General features: G+C 48.5%; 1 protein-coding gene across 1 annotated transcript in view; it reads left to right on the top strand.

Moving 5' to 3' along the window:
• UNC80 (unc-80 homolog, NALCN channel complex subunit) overlaps positions 1-15,578 on the top strand; it is a 196,849-nt gene that overhangs the window by 78,242 nt on the left and 103,029 nt on the right. The window contains exons 22-24 of the mRNA XM_068137866.1: positions 3,489-3,661; positions 13,392-13,604; positions 14,884-15,019. Of these exons, the coding sequence (XP_067993967.1) occupies positions 3,489-3,661; positions 13,392-13,604; positions 14,884-15,019 (522 nt within the window). The remainder of the gene's footprint in view (positions 1-3,488; positions 3,662-13,391; positions 13,605-14,883; positions 15,020-15,578) is intronic.

Below are 15,578 nucleotides of genomic sequence, written 5' to 3' on the forward strand. Positions count from 1 at the left end.
TGGGGCCGTGGTTTAGGAGTGATCCTTGTAGAGTAGGGTTCTGGGTTGGTCTTGGTGATCCTGTGGGTCTTTTCCAACCTGAATGTTTCTGTGATTCTGTGGTAACACTGTAGAACAGCAACACAGCAGATGGCCTTCCAGTTCCCAGTGCTTCTATATCTTCCATAGCATCAGCAGGTGCTTATAGAGTAGAGGTTGACTGCCCATGCTATGAAATTCCTTAGGCTCTGACCTTACAGCATTGTTTTGGGACCTATTTCTGCCTTCCCATTCTTGCCATTCACCACACTGTGCCATTATTGGCCCATGTTTTGTTTTGGTTTGTTTGTTGTTTTGTTGTGCTGGTTTTCTCTTTTCCCATGTGGTGTTTCCTCTTGTGTTTTTGGGGTTTTTAACAGAGCTGACCAAATTGAAAAGAAAACAGAGAGAGGAGAAATTTGTTACAGTGAACAAAACAAATTAGTCATAGTAGAATGTAGGAGGGGGAGGGGGGGAAATATCTGTCACATCATTTACTAATTGTAATATTCATTGTGATGCCATCATGTAGACCACTGGAAATTCTGTGTTGGATATGTGTGTAAACATATGGATGTGTGTGTGTGTGTGTATCTGTATGTGTAGAGCTCTCTCTATACACATGAAAATGTGCACAGGCATGCAGAACAAAGTGTTGATTTGAATGATCTTCTCACCTATACCATATAGATATATTCTATATATCCTGGTGTGCATTGAGAGGAGTGTGTCCAGCAGATCCAGGGAGGTTCTCCTCCCCCTCTACTCTGCCCTGCTGAGACCTCACCTGGAATATTGCATCCAGCTCTGGGCTCCCCAGTTCAAGAGGGACAGGAATCTGCTGGAGAGAGTCCAAGGGAGGGCTGCAAGGATGCTGAAAGGACTGGAACACTGCATGGTGAAGAGAGGCTGAGAGCCCTGGGGCTGTTTAGTCACAGTATTACAGTATCACCGAGGTTGGAAGGGGAGGGGAGAAGGCTGAGAAGGGATCTGATCAATGACTATAAATATCTGAGGACTGGGGTTCAAGAGGGAGGGGACAGGCTGTACTCATTTGCACCCTGTGATAGGACAAGGGACAATGGATGGAATCTGCAGCACAGGAGGTTCCACCTCAACATGAGGAGGAACTTCTTCACTGTGAGGGTGACAGAGCCCTGGACCAAGCTGCCCAGAGAGGTTGTGGAGTGTCCTTCTCTAGAGCCTTTCCATGCCTGTCTGGATGTGTTCCTGTGCAACCTGTGCTGGATTCTATGGTTCTGCTCTGACAGGGGGTTGGACTCAATGCTCTCTGGAGGTCCCTTCCAACCCCCAACATCCTGTGAGCCTGTGATCCTGTACACCATGAACACAGTCTATATACATAAGTGAGTTCCAGTATGTTCCCATGCTACCCTTTAACCTTCCTTTAGGCACTTACTGAAGACATTGGGAATGACCAGAGAAGCTCCCAGGGTGCTGAAGGCACAACAGGACATATGAACCACAGAGCATGTGGTTGCTCCAAGAGGTGATCTCAGATTGGCACAGGAAGCAAGTGGGTGAGCAGCAGCTTGAGCATCTCCTGTTAGGAACTGGCCTCTGCTCCCTGGGTGACATTATCTGCAGGGCAGAGCCACATGAGCATTAAGACAGTGAGGACTTCCCTGCTTACAGAGAGACTGCTCCAGAATGGGCATAGCAGAGAACAGTCATCAGCTGCCTCTGAAGAATGCTCTTGCAAAGCTTCCACAGGGTGCAAGGCTGGGACAGCAAAAGGACTGCAAGGGGCTATAGTCATAAACTGTAGGGAGTAGCACCGAGCCCCTAAGGACAAAACCTCTGCTGAATCTTCATCCTGGGAGTAAGGGAGGTGCCTCAAACATGGCTTTCTGTGTCAGGAAGGCAAGTGTCTGTTCTTTACCTCATACAGGCACAGCCCTAACAGGGCCCTGCATAGGAAAAGTTTGTTTGTCCCCCAGATGAGTTTTGTGTGAGTGTTACAACAGCCCTAGCAAGAAGGCACAGATAGCAGGGGACAGGCTGTAGGGTACCAGGAGGAGCTGGAAAGAAAGGGTGTTTGTGCCTGCTCATTTATGTAACTGTTCTACCTGTTCTCTCTGCTTTGACTGTTTGTTTGTTCCCTTTTGATGAAGTATTATTCCCAAGGAGCCTTTCCAAGCATTTCCCTGGCAGCATTTTGTTTACAGGCAGACAATGTGCAGCTTCACTGGAGGGGAGAAAAGCCACAGGAAAGCCTTGTGAGCAAATCTCTTGACATTTGCTAGAGCTCTGCTCCAGGGGAAAAGTGAAGACCCATATGGCTATTGTCTGGGGTGCTTAAGTGTGGTCTCAAAGTGACTTTGAGTGTCAGCCACTCTCCTTTGCTGGGGAAGGAGAAGTCACAAAGGCCCAAAGAGCTGACATTTTGCCTCCTGCCCTTCAAACCCATGTTTAGAGCTAAGCTTGGGTTCTCCACACTTCTTCAGGGTTTTATCCTGCAGTGTTCTGTCAACTTTTCTACTTTCACATGTAAATGGGAAGGACATTATGGATAAAGACCAAGAGCCCAGAAGCTGACTATTCTTGGTTTGATCAGCCAGCTTGGCCTTGAAACTGCTTCCTTGATTTCTTTCCTGTGTCGTTCTCTTGTTCTCTAGGCTCTGGGTGCTCACTGTGTTATCATCTTCTGCATGAAGAAGTGTTCCTTCCACTTGGCAATGGGATTAGTTGATTTATCATCTGAACCACATATGTGGAGTTTAAAATCATGCTTGAAAGTAGCCCTGGAGTTGGGTGCAATCCTAATCTTCAAAAGGAACTCTTATTAGGGAGCTTTCCATCCCAAACAGTGTGAGACACTTCAAGGGAGAGAGGCTGGAATGATGATGATGATACCTAGGAGCTGAATCCTGTCTCACTTGGGGTGTTCTGGTAGCTGCAGAAGATACACACCTAAAAAACACAGAACACTGCTTGGTTTCCATGTAGAACATGTCCAAAATTAGCTGCCTGGTTTTTCTGTCCCAGTAGCTGATACATTACTGAACTGATACATGAGGAGTAAAGTTTATGCCTGGTTCAGGTTAAAGCAAACTTAGAGGCAATAGGGCAGCAAGAGAGGAGATTATTCAGGAAAAGCAGTCAGCAAGAGGTGGGCAGGAAGGGACAGATCCTGGTTCACCTATGTTAGAGCAGATCCTGGGCTTCCACACTGAGTATGGTGGAATTGTTTGGGGCAGACATCAGTATGGCCCAGACCAGGATCCATCTTGCTGTGCACTTACTGAACAGGAGTCATTAATCTTGTGAAACTGCCCCTCTTATCTTCAAGACACCGCAGCAAGGTGAGGAAGGGATTTAGACCAAGGCTGTACCAGGCAGGATTTTGGTTCCACTTGTTGGTTGGTTTGGTTTTTTTATTGGTGAGAGACTGTGTTCCCTTCTCCCTATCCCTCCCTGCATCCCCTCTGTACTCTCTGCTTCTTTAGGTTGCCATAGCTTTGACGATCACTTGACCTCCAACCAAGAAGGGGGAAAGTCCAAGAACGTTGTGAACCTGGGAGCAATCCGCCAAGGCATGAAGCGCTTCCAGTTTCTTCTGAACTGCTGTGAACCAGGCACTATCCCTGATGCCTCCATTTTGGCAGCAGCCCTAGACCTTGTAAGTCATTCCTTGGTGTGTTTTTACCTGCTGGGTGAGAGCATGTGCCCAGGTGGTGCTCCATCGTCATTGTCATTCCCCTGCCGCTGCACAGAGAGCAGGTAAAGCCTCACAGCAGTGCCAGCTGCTGGTGCTGTTATTTGGATGGAGGTTTAGCATCTGGGTGTGCAGGCAAAATGCACCTTGCTTTATTGCATGGCTCCCCCATCACTAGATTATTGCCAGCACGAAGCTCCTGTTGCCAGGCTTCAGATCTTGCTCACAGCTATTCTGCCTCTGCTCCTAGTGTCAGTAATCATAATGTACAGAATAAGGCTGGAAGGCTGCACGTAACTACCCGGAGAGGCATAGGAATTCCACCCGGGAGTTTTGGCAGCCCTAATCCATTAGGCAACACTGAACAATCAGTCACCAAAGCCAGTCAGGGGGGAAAGAAACTTCACATGTCAGAGTGTGCAGGCTTTTAAATGCAGATGTTGTGCTGACTTGCAGATCCAAATCACAGGAGAGACAATTCAATCCCTCCCTTCTGATGCATCTTCCTCCTTTTCCACGCAGCTGTTCTGTTCTTTAGCAGTCCCTTCCCATTTCCAAAGCAGTGGCCTTCAGCTTGTGGTTCATGGCTGCTGGGACTCTGTGAGGGCCTTTTGTGACAAGCACAAGAGTGTGACAAATACATCTAGGAAGAGCCAACCAATTATTAGCAACTTCTCTGCATGCTGCTCTTCTGCTTCTTTGCATAAGGGTTTGGATGGCTGCAAAGTGAAAAAGATTGAAATCCACTGCACTCAGAGAATCCACTCCCTCTCTGTCCCCTCTGTCTCCCCACTCTCCACCTCTTGCCTCTTTTACTGCCTTGCCATTTGTGCTCACATTCAGACTTTTTTGTGCTTGCTGCTGGCCATGCCAGGCTCATGGATTCTCCCAGCCTGATAGTGCTGTGCCCTGCTCTGTGCTGCCTTGTGTGCTTCATAGCTGTGGGGATGATCCTCTCTGTGCATCACTGCTTTGTTCATTCCTCTCAACTTTGCATCCTTAGGCTCCACGTTCAAGCAAGTCTGCATTAATACTGCCCCAGAGTTGCTCTTGCTACCAGTTTGCATCTAGCTCTGCTGTTTGGACTGACCCTCATTGACCTTCCAGCAGACAGGTGTTTTCTTCACTGGTTCCCACTCCTGGTGGAGTTTGTCATCCCTCTGGCTGGAAACTGGAATCAATCAGTGGCTGATAGGGAAGCCAGTCTCATGCTCTCACAGCCAGAGGTGGTTTTGGGGAGCTAGTTACTCCTGGCAGGTGTGCTGTACAAAGGCAGCTTCATTCTTCAGGGCTGCCAGTCTGCCACCTGATTGTGAACTCTAAACTATCACAAGCAATGGAAGGTGGGCAGGAAGGAGCTGTTGCTGACAAGTGTGTCACTAAGATCCTTCTGAGGATGAGCTGCTCCATGCTAATAAATCAAATGATAAAACAGGTGGTCTTCCTCTTACCTGTAAATGTCTTGCTCAGGCAGAAACTTGCCACATGGCTCACTCTGCATCCATGCACGAAGTCAACTGAAACACACCAGTCAGAGGGAACTGTTTGAAGTTGTCTCTTCTGGCTTCCAGAGCTGGGCTTTACAAAATCCAGTTTCATAGGTTCATAGAAAGGTTTAGGTTGGAAGAGACCTGAAAGATCGTCCAGTTCCAACCTCCCTGCCAAAGGCAGGGACACCTTCCACTAGCCCAGGCTGCTCAAGGCCTCATCCACCCCGTCCCTGTTTCCTTTCTGCTGAACAATGCAGAAGGCCTTGTATTAAAGTTTCTAGGAGGTCTGCAGCTAAAGATGAAAGAAGCCTTGTTCTAATTATGGACTTCAGAGACTTGTCACCAGTAGCTGCTCAGCTGGCGTTTGGTCTGAGAAGTGTTGGAGGTACATGGAAGTGAAGGAGTCACACACACTGCAGGCTGCAGCAGATGACAGCTTGACATCTCACTCTGCTGCTTGATGGCAGTTCCATGGCAGTGGAGCCTTAGCTTCTCTTTGTAGGCTTTTGAAGTTTGAGTCAGGCTTGCTGCTAATTAAAAGCTGAAGTCATTTTAGCCAGCCTGGTTGCTATGAGAGGCAGACAGCTCCAGTTTCAGCTTTTCCACAAACTTTTCGAGCATGCTTTTTTCAGGAAGGCTTTCACAATTCCAGCCTTACACCAACTTCAAGAGCTTTGATCAGCCTGGATGTTTACACAGGGTTGCCAACGTGGCTGAAAGAAATTGGAGCAGTGAAAGAAAGGCTGCATCATTATGGAGGTAGTGACATTTATTGTACATGAAACTGAGTGTTGCCTGAGGTTTAGAACCTGTACAGCCTGGAAGTGGCAATTGATGGTGTACTGCAAAAGATTTCATCCCCACTTCACCAGCTTCAATCCACACTTGCCAGTAGGAAAAAGGATTTATTTCCTTCCTTCCTTCCTTCCTTCCTTCCTTCCTTCCTTCCTTCCTTCCTTCCTTCCTTCCTTCCTTCCTTCCTTCCTTCCTTCCTTCCTTCCTTCCTTCCTTCCTTCCTTCCTTCCTTCCTTCCTTCCTTCCTTCCTTCCTTCCTTCCTTCCTTCCTTCCTTCCTTCCTTCCTTCCTTCCTTCCTTCCTTCCTTCCTTCCTTCCTTCCTTCCTTCCTTCCTTCCTTCCTTCCTTCCTTCCTTCCTTCCTTCCTTCCTTCCTTCCTTCCTTCCTTCCTTCCTTCCTTCCTTCCTTCCTTCCTTCCTTCCTTCCTTCCTTCCTTCCTTCCTTCCTTCCTTCCTTCCTTCCTTCCTTCCTTCCTTCCTTCCTTCCTTCCTTCCTTCCTTCCTTCCTTCCTTCCTTCCTTCCTTCCTTCCTTCCTTCCTTCCTTCCTTCCTTCCTTCCTTCCTTCCTTCCTTCCTTCCTTCCTTCCTTCCTTCCTTCCTTCCTTCCTTCCTTCCTTCCTTCCTTCCTTCCTTCCTTCCTTCCTTCCTTCCTTCCTTCCTTCCTTCCTTCCTTCCTTCCTTCCTTCCTTCCTTCCTTCCTTCCTTCCTTCCTTCCTTCCTTCCTTCCTTCCTTCCTTCCTTCCTTCCTTCCTTCCTTCCTTCCTTCCTTCCTTCCTTCCTTCCCTCCCTTCCCTCCCTCCCTTCCTTCCCTCCCTTCCTCCCTCCCTCTCCCTTTTTTTCTTTCTTTCTCCCTCTCTTTCTCCTGCTCTCTCTCTCTTTCTCTCTCTGTCTTTCTTTCTTTCTCTTTCTGTCTTTCTCTCTCTCTTTCTGTCTTTCTTTCTCTCTTTCTTCCTGTCTTTCTATCTTTCTTTTCTTAGAAACTTTGAAGCTTGGAAGCCAACCAATATGTTCTTTCAGTCTGTGGTCAGCTTTAAAGGTTCATTTTCTAAGTGTTGGTCTGCTGGTTGCAAACAGAAAGGTCATCAGATCTCACAATGAGGCTGGACAGGGCTCTGGGCAACCTGATCTAGTGGAGAATGTCCCTGCTGACTGCAGAGGGGTTTGGACTGGATGACCTTTGGAGGTCCCTTCTGTTGTCCTTCCCCAATTCAGGGGCCTTTGGGTGAAGAATGAAGGCAGGAACCCTGTTGCTGTATAGCAATGAGATTCCAGAAATGCAGAGAGCAGAGAATCTTAGAAGTCTTTTATTGGTGCATTGTAGAATCCCTATCAGTAAAGAGTCTCAGAGTTTCAGAGTGTCCTTAACAGCAGAATTCCTGGAAGCCCTTAACAGACAAAGCAGCTAACAGGAGCTCCTGAGCATGTCCCTAGCAGCATCCCTACACCAAAGCCTGAACCAGAAGTAGCTAAGTAACAGAAGCAGAAGTCCCTAGCAGCTTTAACCCCCCCAAGCTGTTTCTAACCTAAATCCCTAACCCAAGTGCCTATAGCTCAGAGTAGCTGTTTCTATACTTTCTGTTATCAATCCCTTAACCAGTCAAACCCAACCACACATCAAAGCTACAATCTTTTCCCAAATACAGGTGGCAGCATGTCAAGGAGGTGGCTTCTACAGCATGTTCCAATCCCAGGGTGCCAAGGTGAGGATCTTGTTCTTGGCACCATTGGAATGTGATTGGCTCCAGGCAGCCTGCTAAGAAATTGGTCAGCCAGGAAGTCCTGCACTCTGCAGGCATCCAGCCCTCAGAGCAGTGGCTGCAACACCCTTCCAAGCCAGAGCATTCTGTGACTGATTCTGCAGAGGGTGCAGATAAACCACCCTCTGTCATTCCATACAGATGGTACCTAGAACATCCTGATCAGCTGGGTGCAAATGACTCAGCAGGGAGGAGACACAAGCTTTCCTCTGGCCAGTTTAGCAATTTGTGCCACCTCTCATGATCTCAATTCTGCAACAAGAAGTGGGAGCTGATCTGTTCCAGCATGTAGATCTCTCATCCTTGTTGGAATGCTATAGTGGCACTGCTTCACAGCAGGGTTGTGCTTGAGAGAACCTACTAAGCACTGGGACAGCAGAGGCAAAGTCTACAGTTCAGGAATACTTTGCCAGTATCCTGACTCCATGACACCCCCATGGTCATAGGCAGGCTCTGTGAGGGCTCTGCAGAGGAACCTTGACAGGCTGGACAGAGGGGCAGAGTCCAAGGGCATGAGGTTTAACAAGTCTGAGTGCTGGGTTCTGCACACTGGCCACAACAACCCCAGGCAGTGCTGCAGGCTGGGTCAGAGTGGCTGGAGAGCAGCCAGGCAGAGAGGGACCTGGGGGTGCTGGTTAATAGCAGCTGAACATGAGCCAGCAGTGTGCCCAGGTGGCCAAGAAGGCCAATGGCATCCTGGCCTGCATCAGAAATAGTGTGGCCAGTAGGAACAGGGAAGTCATTGTGCCCTGTACTCAGCATTGGTTAGGCCACACCTTGAGTCCTGTGTCCAGTTCTGGGCCCCTCAGTTTCAGAAGGACATCGAGACACTTGAATGTGTCCAGAGAAGGGCAATGAGGCTGGGGAGGGGTCTGAAGCACAGCCCTATGAGGAGAGGCTGAGGGAGCTGGGGTTGCTTAGCCTGGAGAAGAGGAGGCTCAGGGGAGACCTTCTTGCTCTCTACAACTACCTGAAAGGAGGTCGTAGACAGGTGGAGGTTGGTCTCTTCTCCCAGGCGACCAGTGGCAGAACAAGAGGACACAGTCTCAAGCTGCACCAGGGGAGGTTTAGGCTGGAGGTGAGGAGAAAGTTCTTCCCAGAAGGAGTAATTGGCCACTGGAATGTGCTGCCCAAGGAGGTGATGGAGTGCCCATCCCTGGAGGTGTTCAAAAAAGGCTTGGATGTGGCACTTGGAGCCATGGTTTAGTTGTCAGGAGGTGTGAGGTTAGTTAGGTAATAGGTTGGACTTGATCTATGAGGTCTTTTCCAACCTGGTTGATTCTATGATTCAGAGATTGCTCCAAAAAGCCCCCAGAGAGTAAATGACTGTCAACAAAAACAAAGGGGTGTGACATGGGTTGTATTTGACCATTTTTAGCTCTAACCAGAGAGATTTGAACTAATGTTTGTGAGGCAATTCTCTGGTTAATGATTTATTTGCCATCTGTCTTCACTTCTCATGCCAAACTCATCTTCTGGCTAGACAAAGCAGAGCTACCTGCAGCTCATCTTTTGACAGCAATGAATTTACAGAGTACAGGTTGGGAAAGACCTTTGAGATCATCAAGTCCAACCTATCACCCAATACCATCTAATCAACTCACCCATGGCACTGAGTGCCTCATCCAGGCTGGTTTTAAACACTTCCAGGGATGGTGACTCCACCACCTCCCTGGGCAGCACATCCCAATGGCCAATCTCTCTTCCTGGGAAGAACTTCTTCCTATCCTGCAGCCTAAGCCTCCCCTGGTGCAGCTTGCTTATTCTTAGAAGTAAATTGTTGCTATTTTGCTCTTGTTTTGTTTGTTTGTGGTGTTTATTTTGTTGGTTTGTTGTTTGGGTTTTTTTTTCCTTGATCAGATGAGAGGGAATAAATTTTTGCCTCAAGTGCCTTGTGGAGTATAAGAGAAGGCACAAGAAAACTAGCACTGGTTGATTGCTCTTGCAAAATTCATTGTCCTTGAAAGCCACACTGGACCTAAACACTCTGCAGTCATAAAGCTCTGCAGAATCTGCTTTAATGGAGCTGTGAAACTGCAAATCCATTCCCTGTTGAGTCCCTCCCACCCAAGTCATTGCTTTTGCTGTGACTGATGGGGGCCAGGTCATCTCTTGAGAAGATCCAGAAGGGGTGCTTGGAACTGTGCTAAGAAAATGCTGGGTTGTTATTCATGCCCAATGTATATCCTGCAGCACAGCTTTCAACAGGCAGAGTGATACAGGAGGTCTAATGTTAAACTTGTGAACAGCTTCCCAGGCATGGGCAGGCTTGGAAAAAGTATTGCTGCTGTGTGAAGTTTGGACAGTGACCATGGTTAACTTGTGTTCTTTTCAGCTATGCATCACCTGCCTGACTCATTTCTCTCCATTTGTGATGTGTTTCTCTGTGGTGTGAATCCATCCCTGTCCATTCTGTCACATCCTCATCTTTCTCTTGCTGCTGCTGCTGCTGCTTCAGGTTTCTCTGAGCCTCAGGTAAGCTATCAGAGGGAGCTTGTGCCCCATGATGTTCAGAAAGGGCTTTTCAGTGATTTTTTAATATGGAACTCCTGCTCCTCCCTTTGAACCCCCCTGTTCCCCCCACTCCCCACATATCCTCTTTTAATTATAGCAGTTGAGTGCTTCCATAATGTTTACAACACTTCTCATGTACAAGATCCCTGTATGCTGTGACACTGTGACTGGAGGAGACTAAGGTCAGAGCTTCATTTCTCATTTGTGTCTCCATGGTTAAGGTTTTGCTCTGTGTGAATAAAATAGCAAAATCCTCACCTATTCTGTGTTCCACATTGCAAACAGCCAGCAACAAGTAGTTTGCAGTGGGTTTGCCAGGTATTAGATTTGTATCTGGTTGTCAGTGAGTGTCTGGCTTCAGATTTCTGCCTTCCTGCCTTCAGTGTTCATACTCAAGAGGAAAAGGTTGCTGCTTTCTCCTAACATTTGAACAAAATATGAGCCAAAAGCTGCCCCAGGATGTGGTCAGGAAGAATGAATGCAGACAAAACATGGTTATTCTTTGCCTTTCACAGTCTCCTGAGAGGCTTGCCTTGTTCCAGCCCTGTTGGTAGGCATTTCTGGCTATAAGCTTAGCTGCACTACAGAATTTCTTCAATCAATTCCCAAACTTTTGGGAGTTGGTCCAAAATTTACTGCTCTCAGCTCTTTGCTGAAAGCTCTGTTGGAGGCACTATTTAGTTCACAAGCCTTCTTCCACACCATCAGGGCCTGTCTGTTATTTATGCAGTACAGATGAGGAACCTCCTTTTGTAAGTAGAGGCTGATCTGTTTAAATGACCTTGTTAGCCATATCAGAATCTACAGGTGTGGAACATGTTTGTGCTTTGTGAAATCTCTCTTAGGGAGCCTTTCAAAGCCAGCTTGTAAAGTGTGCACACTGTAGTGTTCTGAGTTTTACAACCTGCTGGACACAGAAAATTTTTGCTTGTGAAAATTCCAGGAAGAGAGGGTGGAAAAATAAGTGGAAATAGAATCACAGAATCATAGAATCACAGAATCATACAATTGTTAGGGCTGGAAGGGACCTCAAGTGTCATCCAGTTCCTACCCCCTGCCATGGCCAGGGACACCTCACACTATAGCAGCTTGCTCACAGCCACATCCAGCCTGGCCTGAGAAACCTCCAGGGATGAGGCTTCCACCACCTCCCTGGGCAACCTCTGCCAGTCTCTCACCACCCTCATGGAGAAGAACTTCTTCCTAACAGCCAATCTCAATCTACCCATTTCTAGTTTTGCTCCACTCCCCCCACTCCTATCACTCCCTGACACCCTCAAAAGTCCCTCCCCAGCTTTCCTGTAGCCCCCTTCAGATACTGGAAGGCCACAATTAGGTCTCCTCAGAGCCTTCTCTTCTCCAGACTGAACAACCCCAGCTCTCTCAGTATGACATTTAGTTTGCTTCACTTTCCATGTCTGTCAAGTTGTTATTCTTGCAGAATTGTAGACTGCTGGGAGGAAAGCTCATTCCTGAGACTAAGCTACACTTTGGGAAGCAAATTACAGTGTCCATTTTGGAAGGCATTGGAGAATTTCAGAAGTTTTCTTTATTGGTGTAAGGTGGATTCTGCAGGGTGATTTAATGCAGGTCTCATTTCTGCCATTAAAGAAAAGTGCTCTTCCAAGGTGGGAGCAAGAGGATTTTCCACTAGAAAACAGTCAGCCATTTCAAAGCTCAGCTACCTGATGTTGCTTGGGTGCTAAATTGTCTGATTCTTGCTAAAGCTATTGAAAAATTTATTGCCTTATTCCAGTAATGGATCTCACTCTTCATATCTACTTGTTGCAAGTGCTAAATAGACCCCTTCCTAATTTCAGTAGGCCTCCATTTATGCTTCCCCCCACCCAAGATCCAGAAGCAGAGCTTAACATGACAAATGATGTTCCATGGAAACAGGAAGAATTTTTTCCCTGTGAGGGTGGCAGAGCCCTGGAGCAGGCTTCCCAGGGGGGTTGTGGAGTCTCCCTCTCTGGAGATCTTCAAACCCCACCTGGATGTGTTCCTGTGTGGCCTGCTCTAGGTGATGCTGCTCTGGCAGGGGGGTTGGACTGGATGATCTCTGAAGGTCCCTTCCAGCTCCTAACATTCTGTGATTGTGTAAAATGCTAGGATTCATGTGGCCACACTGCCATTTGTGCTTGCAATGCGTGCAGCATTACTAGTGAAGGTGGGAAGAAACCTTGACTGGGTGTCCATGCCTGCTACTGCTATTGGGCAGTTCCGTGGTTTCTGAATGCAAGCATTAGAGAGGGGCATTGTCAGGCAGGTTATTGGGAAGCTCCTGAGCTATGAGGCTGGTGGAACATTGCAACAGATTGCCCTAGGAGATGGTTGAGGTCTCTTCCCTGGAGATATACAAGGTGAGGCTGGACAGGGCTCTGGGCAACCTGATCTAGTTGGGAATGCCCCTGATGACTGCAGAGGGGTTGGACTGGATGACCTTTGGAGGTCCCTTCTGGCCTAGACCACTTTATGATTCCATGAATCTATGATTCCATGATTCTATGGCTCTATGATTCTGGGATTCCATGATTCTGGGATTCCATGACTCTGTGGCTCCATGATTCCATGATTTTATGATTCCATGATTCTGTGATTCCATGACTCTATGGTTTCATGATTCCATGATCCTATGATTCCATGATCCTATGATTCCATGATCCTATGCCCCCATGATCTTATGATTCCATGATTATATGACTCCATTATTCCATGATCCTATGACTCTGTGATTCCATGACTCTATGGTTCCATGACTCTATGGTTCCATGATTCCATGATCCTGTAATTCCATTATCTTATGATTCCATGATCTTATGATTCCATTATTCCATGATCCTATGATTCCATTATTCCATGACTCTATGATTCCATGATCCTATAATTCCATGATTCTATGATTCCATGATTCTGTGCTGTGGCTCTTTCTGGTGGTTGCACTGAGCACAACAGTTCAGCCGCCAGGAGCCCTGGGTTGGGTTGCTCAAGAGCTTTCAGATGGTGACAGAGAGGTCGCTCAGCCTGCGTGGCTCCATGGCACGCTTCCAGAGCAGTGGATTCGAGCAGAAGGACCTCTAGCATTCAGAGAGCTGTTCCAAAGTGGTGGTGCTGATGATGACTCTGGGCAACGTTTCAGGAGGCTCCCGTGGTGGCCAGAGCAGCCCTGTTCCTGGAGTGCGCACGCTTCGTCCACCGCTGCAACCGCGGCAACTGGCCCGAGTGGATGAAGGGTCACCACGTCAACATCACCAAGAAGGGCCTCTCCCGAGGGCGCTCCCCCATCGTGGGCAACAAGAGGAACCAGAAGCTGCAGTGGAACGCAGCAAAGCTATTCTACCAGTGGGGAGATGTAAGTTGTTCCCTTCTCTTCTATTCCCAGTGAAACAACACACCAGAGTGCTGGGCTGCACAGAGGGGCAGAGTCCAAGGGCATAAGGTTTAACAAGTCTGAGTGCTGGGTTCTGCACATCGGCCACAACAACCCCAGGCAGTGCTGCAGGCTGGGGGCAGAGTGGCTGGAGAGCAGCCAGGCAGAGGGACCTGGGGGTGCTGGTGGACAGCAGCAAAACATGAGCCAGCAGTGTGCCCAGGTGGCCAAGAAGGCCAATGGCATCCTGGCCTGCATCAGGAACAGTGTGGCCAGCAGAGGCAGGTCAGTCATTGTGCCCTGTACTCAGCATTGGTTAGGCCACACCTTGAGTCCTGTGTCCAGTTCTGGGCCCCTCAGTTTAAGAAGAACACTGAGATACTTGAATGTGTCCAGAGAAGGGCAACGAGCCTGGGGAGGGGTTTGGAGCACAGCCCTGTGAGGAGAGGCTGAGGGAGCTGGGGTTGTTTAGCCAGGAGAAGAGGAGGCTCAGGGGAGACCTTCTTGCTTTCTACTACTTGAAGGGAGGTTGCAGCCAGGTGGGGGTTGGTCTCTTCTCCCAGGCAACCAGCACCAGAACAAGAGGGCACAGTCTCAGGCTGTGCAGAGGGAATGTTAGGCTTGATCCTAGAACAAATTAAAGAGAGATTGGCCATTGGGATGTGCTGCCCAGGGAGGGGGTGGGGTCCATGTCCCTGGAGGTGTTTAAGAAAAGCCTGGATGAGGCACTTAGTGCCATGGTCTGGTTGATTAGTTTAGGGTTGAGTGATCAGTTGGATTTGATGATCTTGGAGGTCTCTTCCAACCTGGCTGATTCTTGCCTCTTGCCTCTGGGAGAGATATTAACTTGCTTCTGCTTGACCTTGGCTGCATTGTTTTGGTGTTGACTTCTCTGCTCCTTTCTCTTGTGCCTTCTTTTATACAGGAGGTAAGGGAAGGAGAAGCTAGTAGCTTCCCCTGGTCTTTCACCAGGGGGTTCTTGTGCTGTTTATCCATTGTAAATCCCTGTCAATACTGTAAATTGTGTATATTTTGTACATGTCTATTGCATTCCATTGAAGATTGTAGTTCTGCCTGTAAATGCAGCCTGCATTTGCTTCCAGCTGGGTTGGTCTGGCAAAGTTCATGTTGAGGGGGGAAATTTCAACCCACCAGAGGCTGGAACACCTGCAGAGCCTGCAGAGGGCACAGCCCTTGCCTATGAACAAAGCTGTGCTGCAGTCCTCACCTGCCTTGTGCTTTGTCTGCCTCCTTGTGGCAGGCGATCGGCGCCCGGCTGAACGAGCTGTGCCACGCCGAGAGCGAGAGCCCTGCCAACCTGCTGGGGCTCATCTACGACGAGGAAACCAAGAGGCGCCTCAGGAAAGAGGACGAGGAGGAAGACTTTTTAGATGACAGTAAGGAGACTCCCTTTACTACAAGAACCCCTGCTTGTAAGAACCTCTGCTTTAGGAGCACTATTTTCATCTGTTCCCTCCTCTTTTCATCCTCTTGCCACCCAGCTGTATTTCCCAGTCCCTCACTGTCATCCCAGCTTCCCCTCCCCTGTTCTTTCACCCAAGGCTGGAAGGGACCTCAAAAGCTCATCCAGTCCAACCCTGCTGCCACAGCAGGATTCTCCCCCTCTGCTCCACTCTGCTGAGACCCCACCTGGAGCACTGGGTCCAGTTCTGGAGCCTCCATTACAGGAAGGATCTGGAGGTGCTGGAAGGTGTCCAGAGAAGGGCCACGAGGATGAGCAGAGGGCTGGAGCTGCTATCCTATGAGGACAGACTGAGGGAGTTGGGGTTGCTTGGTCTGGAGCGGAGGAAGCTCCAAGGAGATCTTCTTGTGGCCTTCCAGTATCTGAAGGGGGCTAGAGGAGAGCTGGGGAGGGAATTCAGCTTGGATGTTAGGAAGAAGTTCTTCCCCATGAGGTTAGTGAGACACTGGCAGAGGTTGCCCAGAGAGGTGGTG

This window comes from Melanerpes formicivorus, unplaced genomic scaffold, assembly GCF_026170545.1.
Source record: "Melanerpes formicivorus ecotype bairdi unplaced genomic scaffold, bMelFor1.0.p_v2 SCAF_5, whole genome shotgun sequence".
Taxonomy (NCBI): Eukaryota; Metazoa; Chordata; class Aves; order Piciformes; family Picidae; genus Melanerpes; species Melanerpes formicivorus.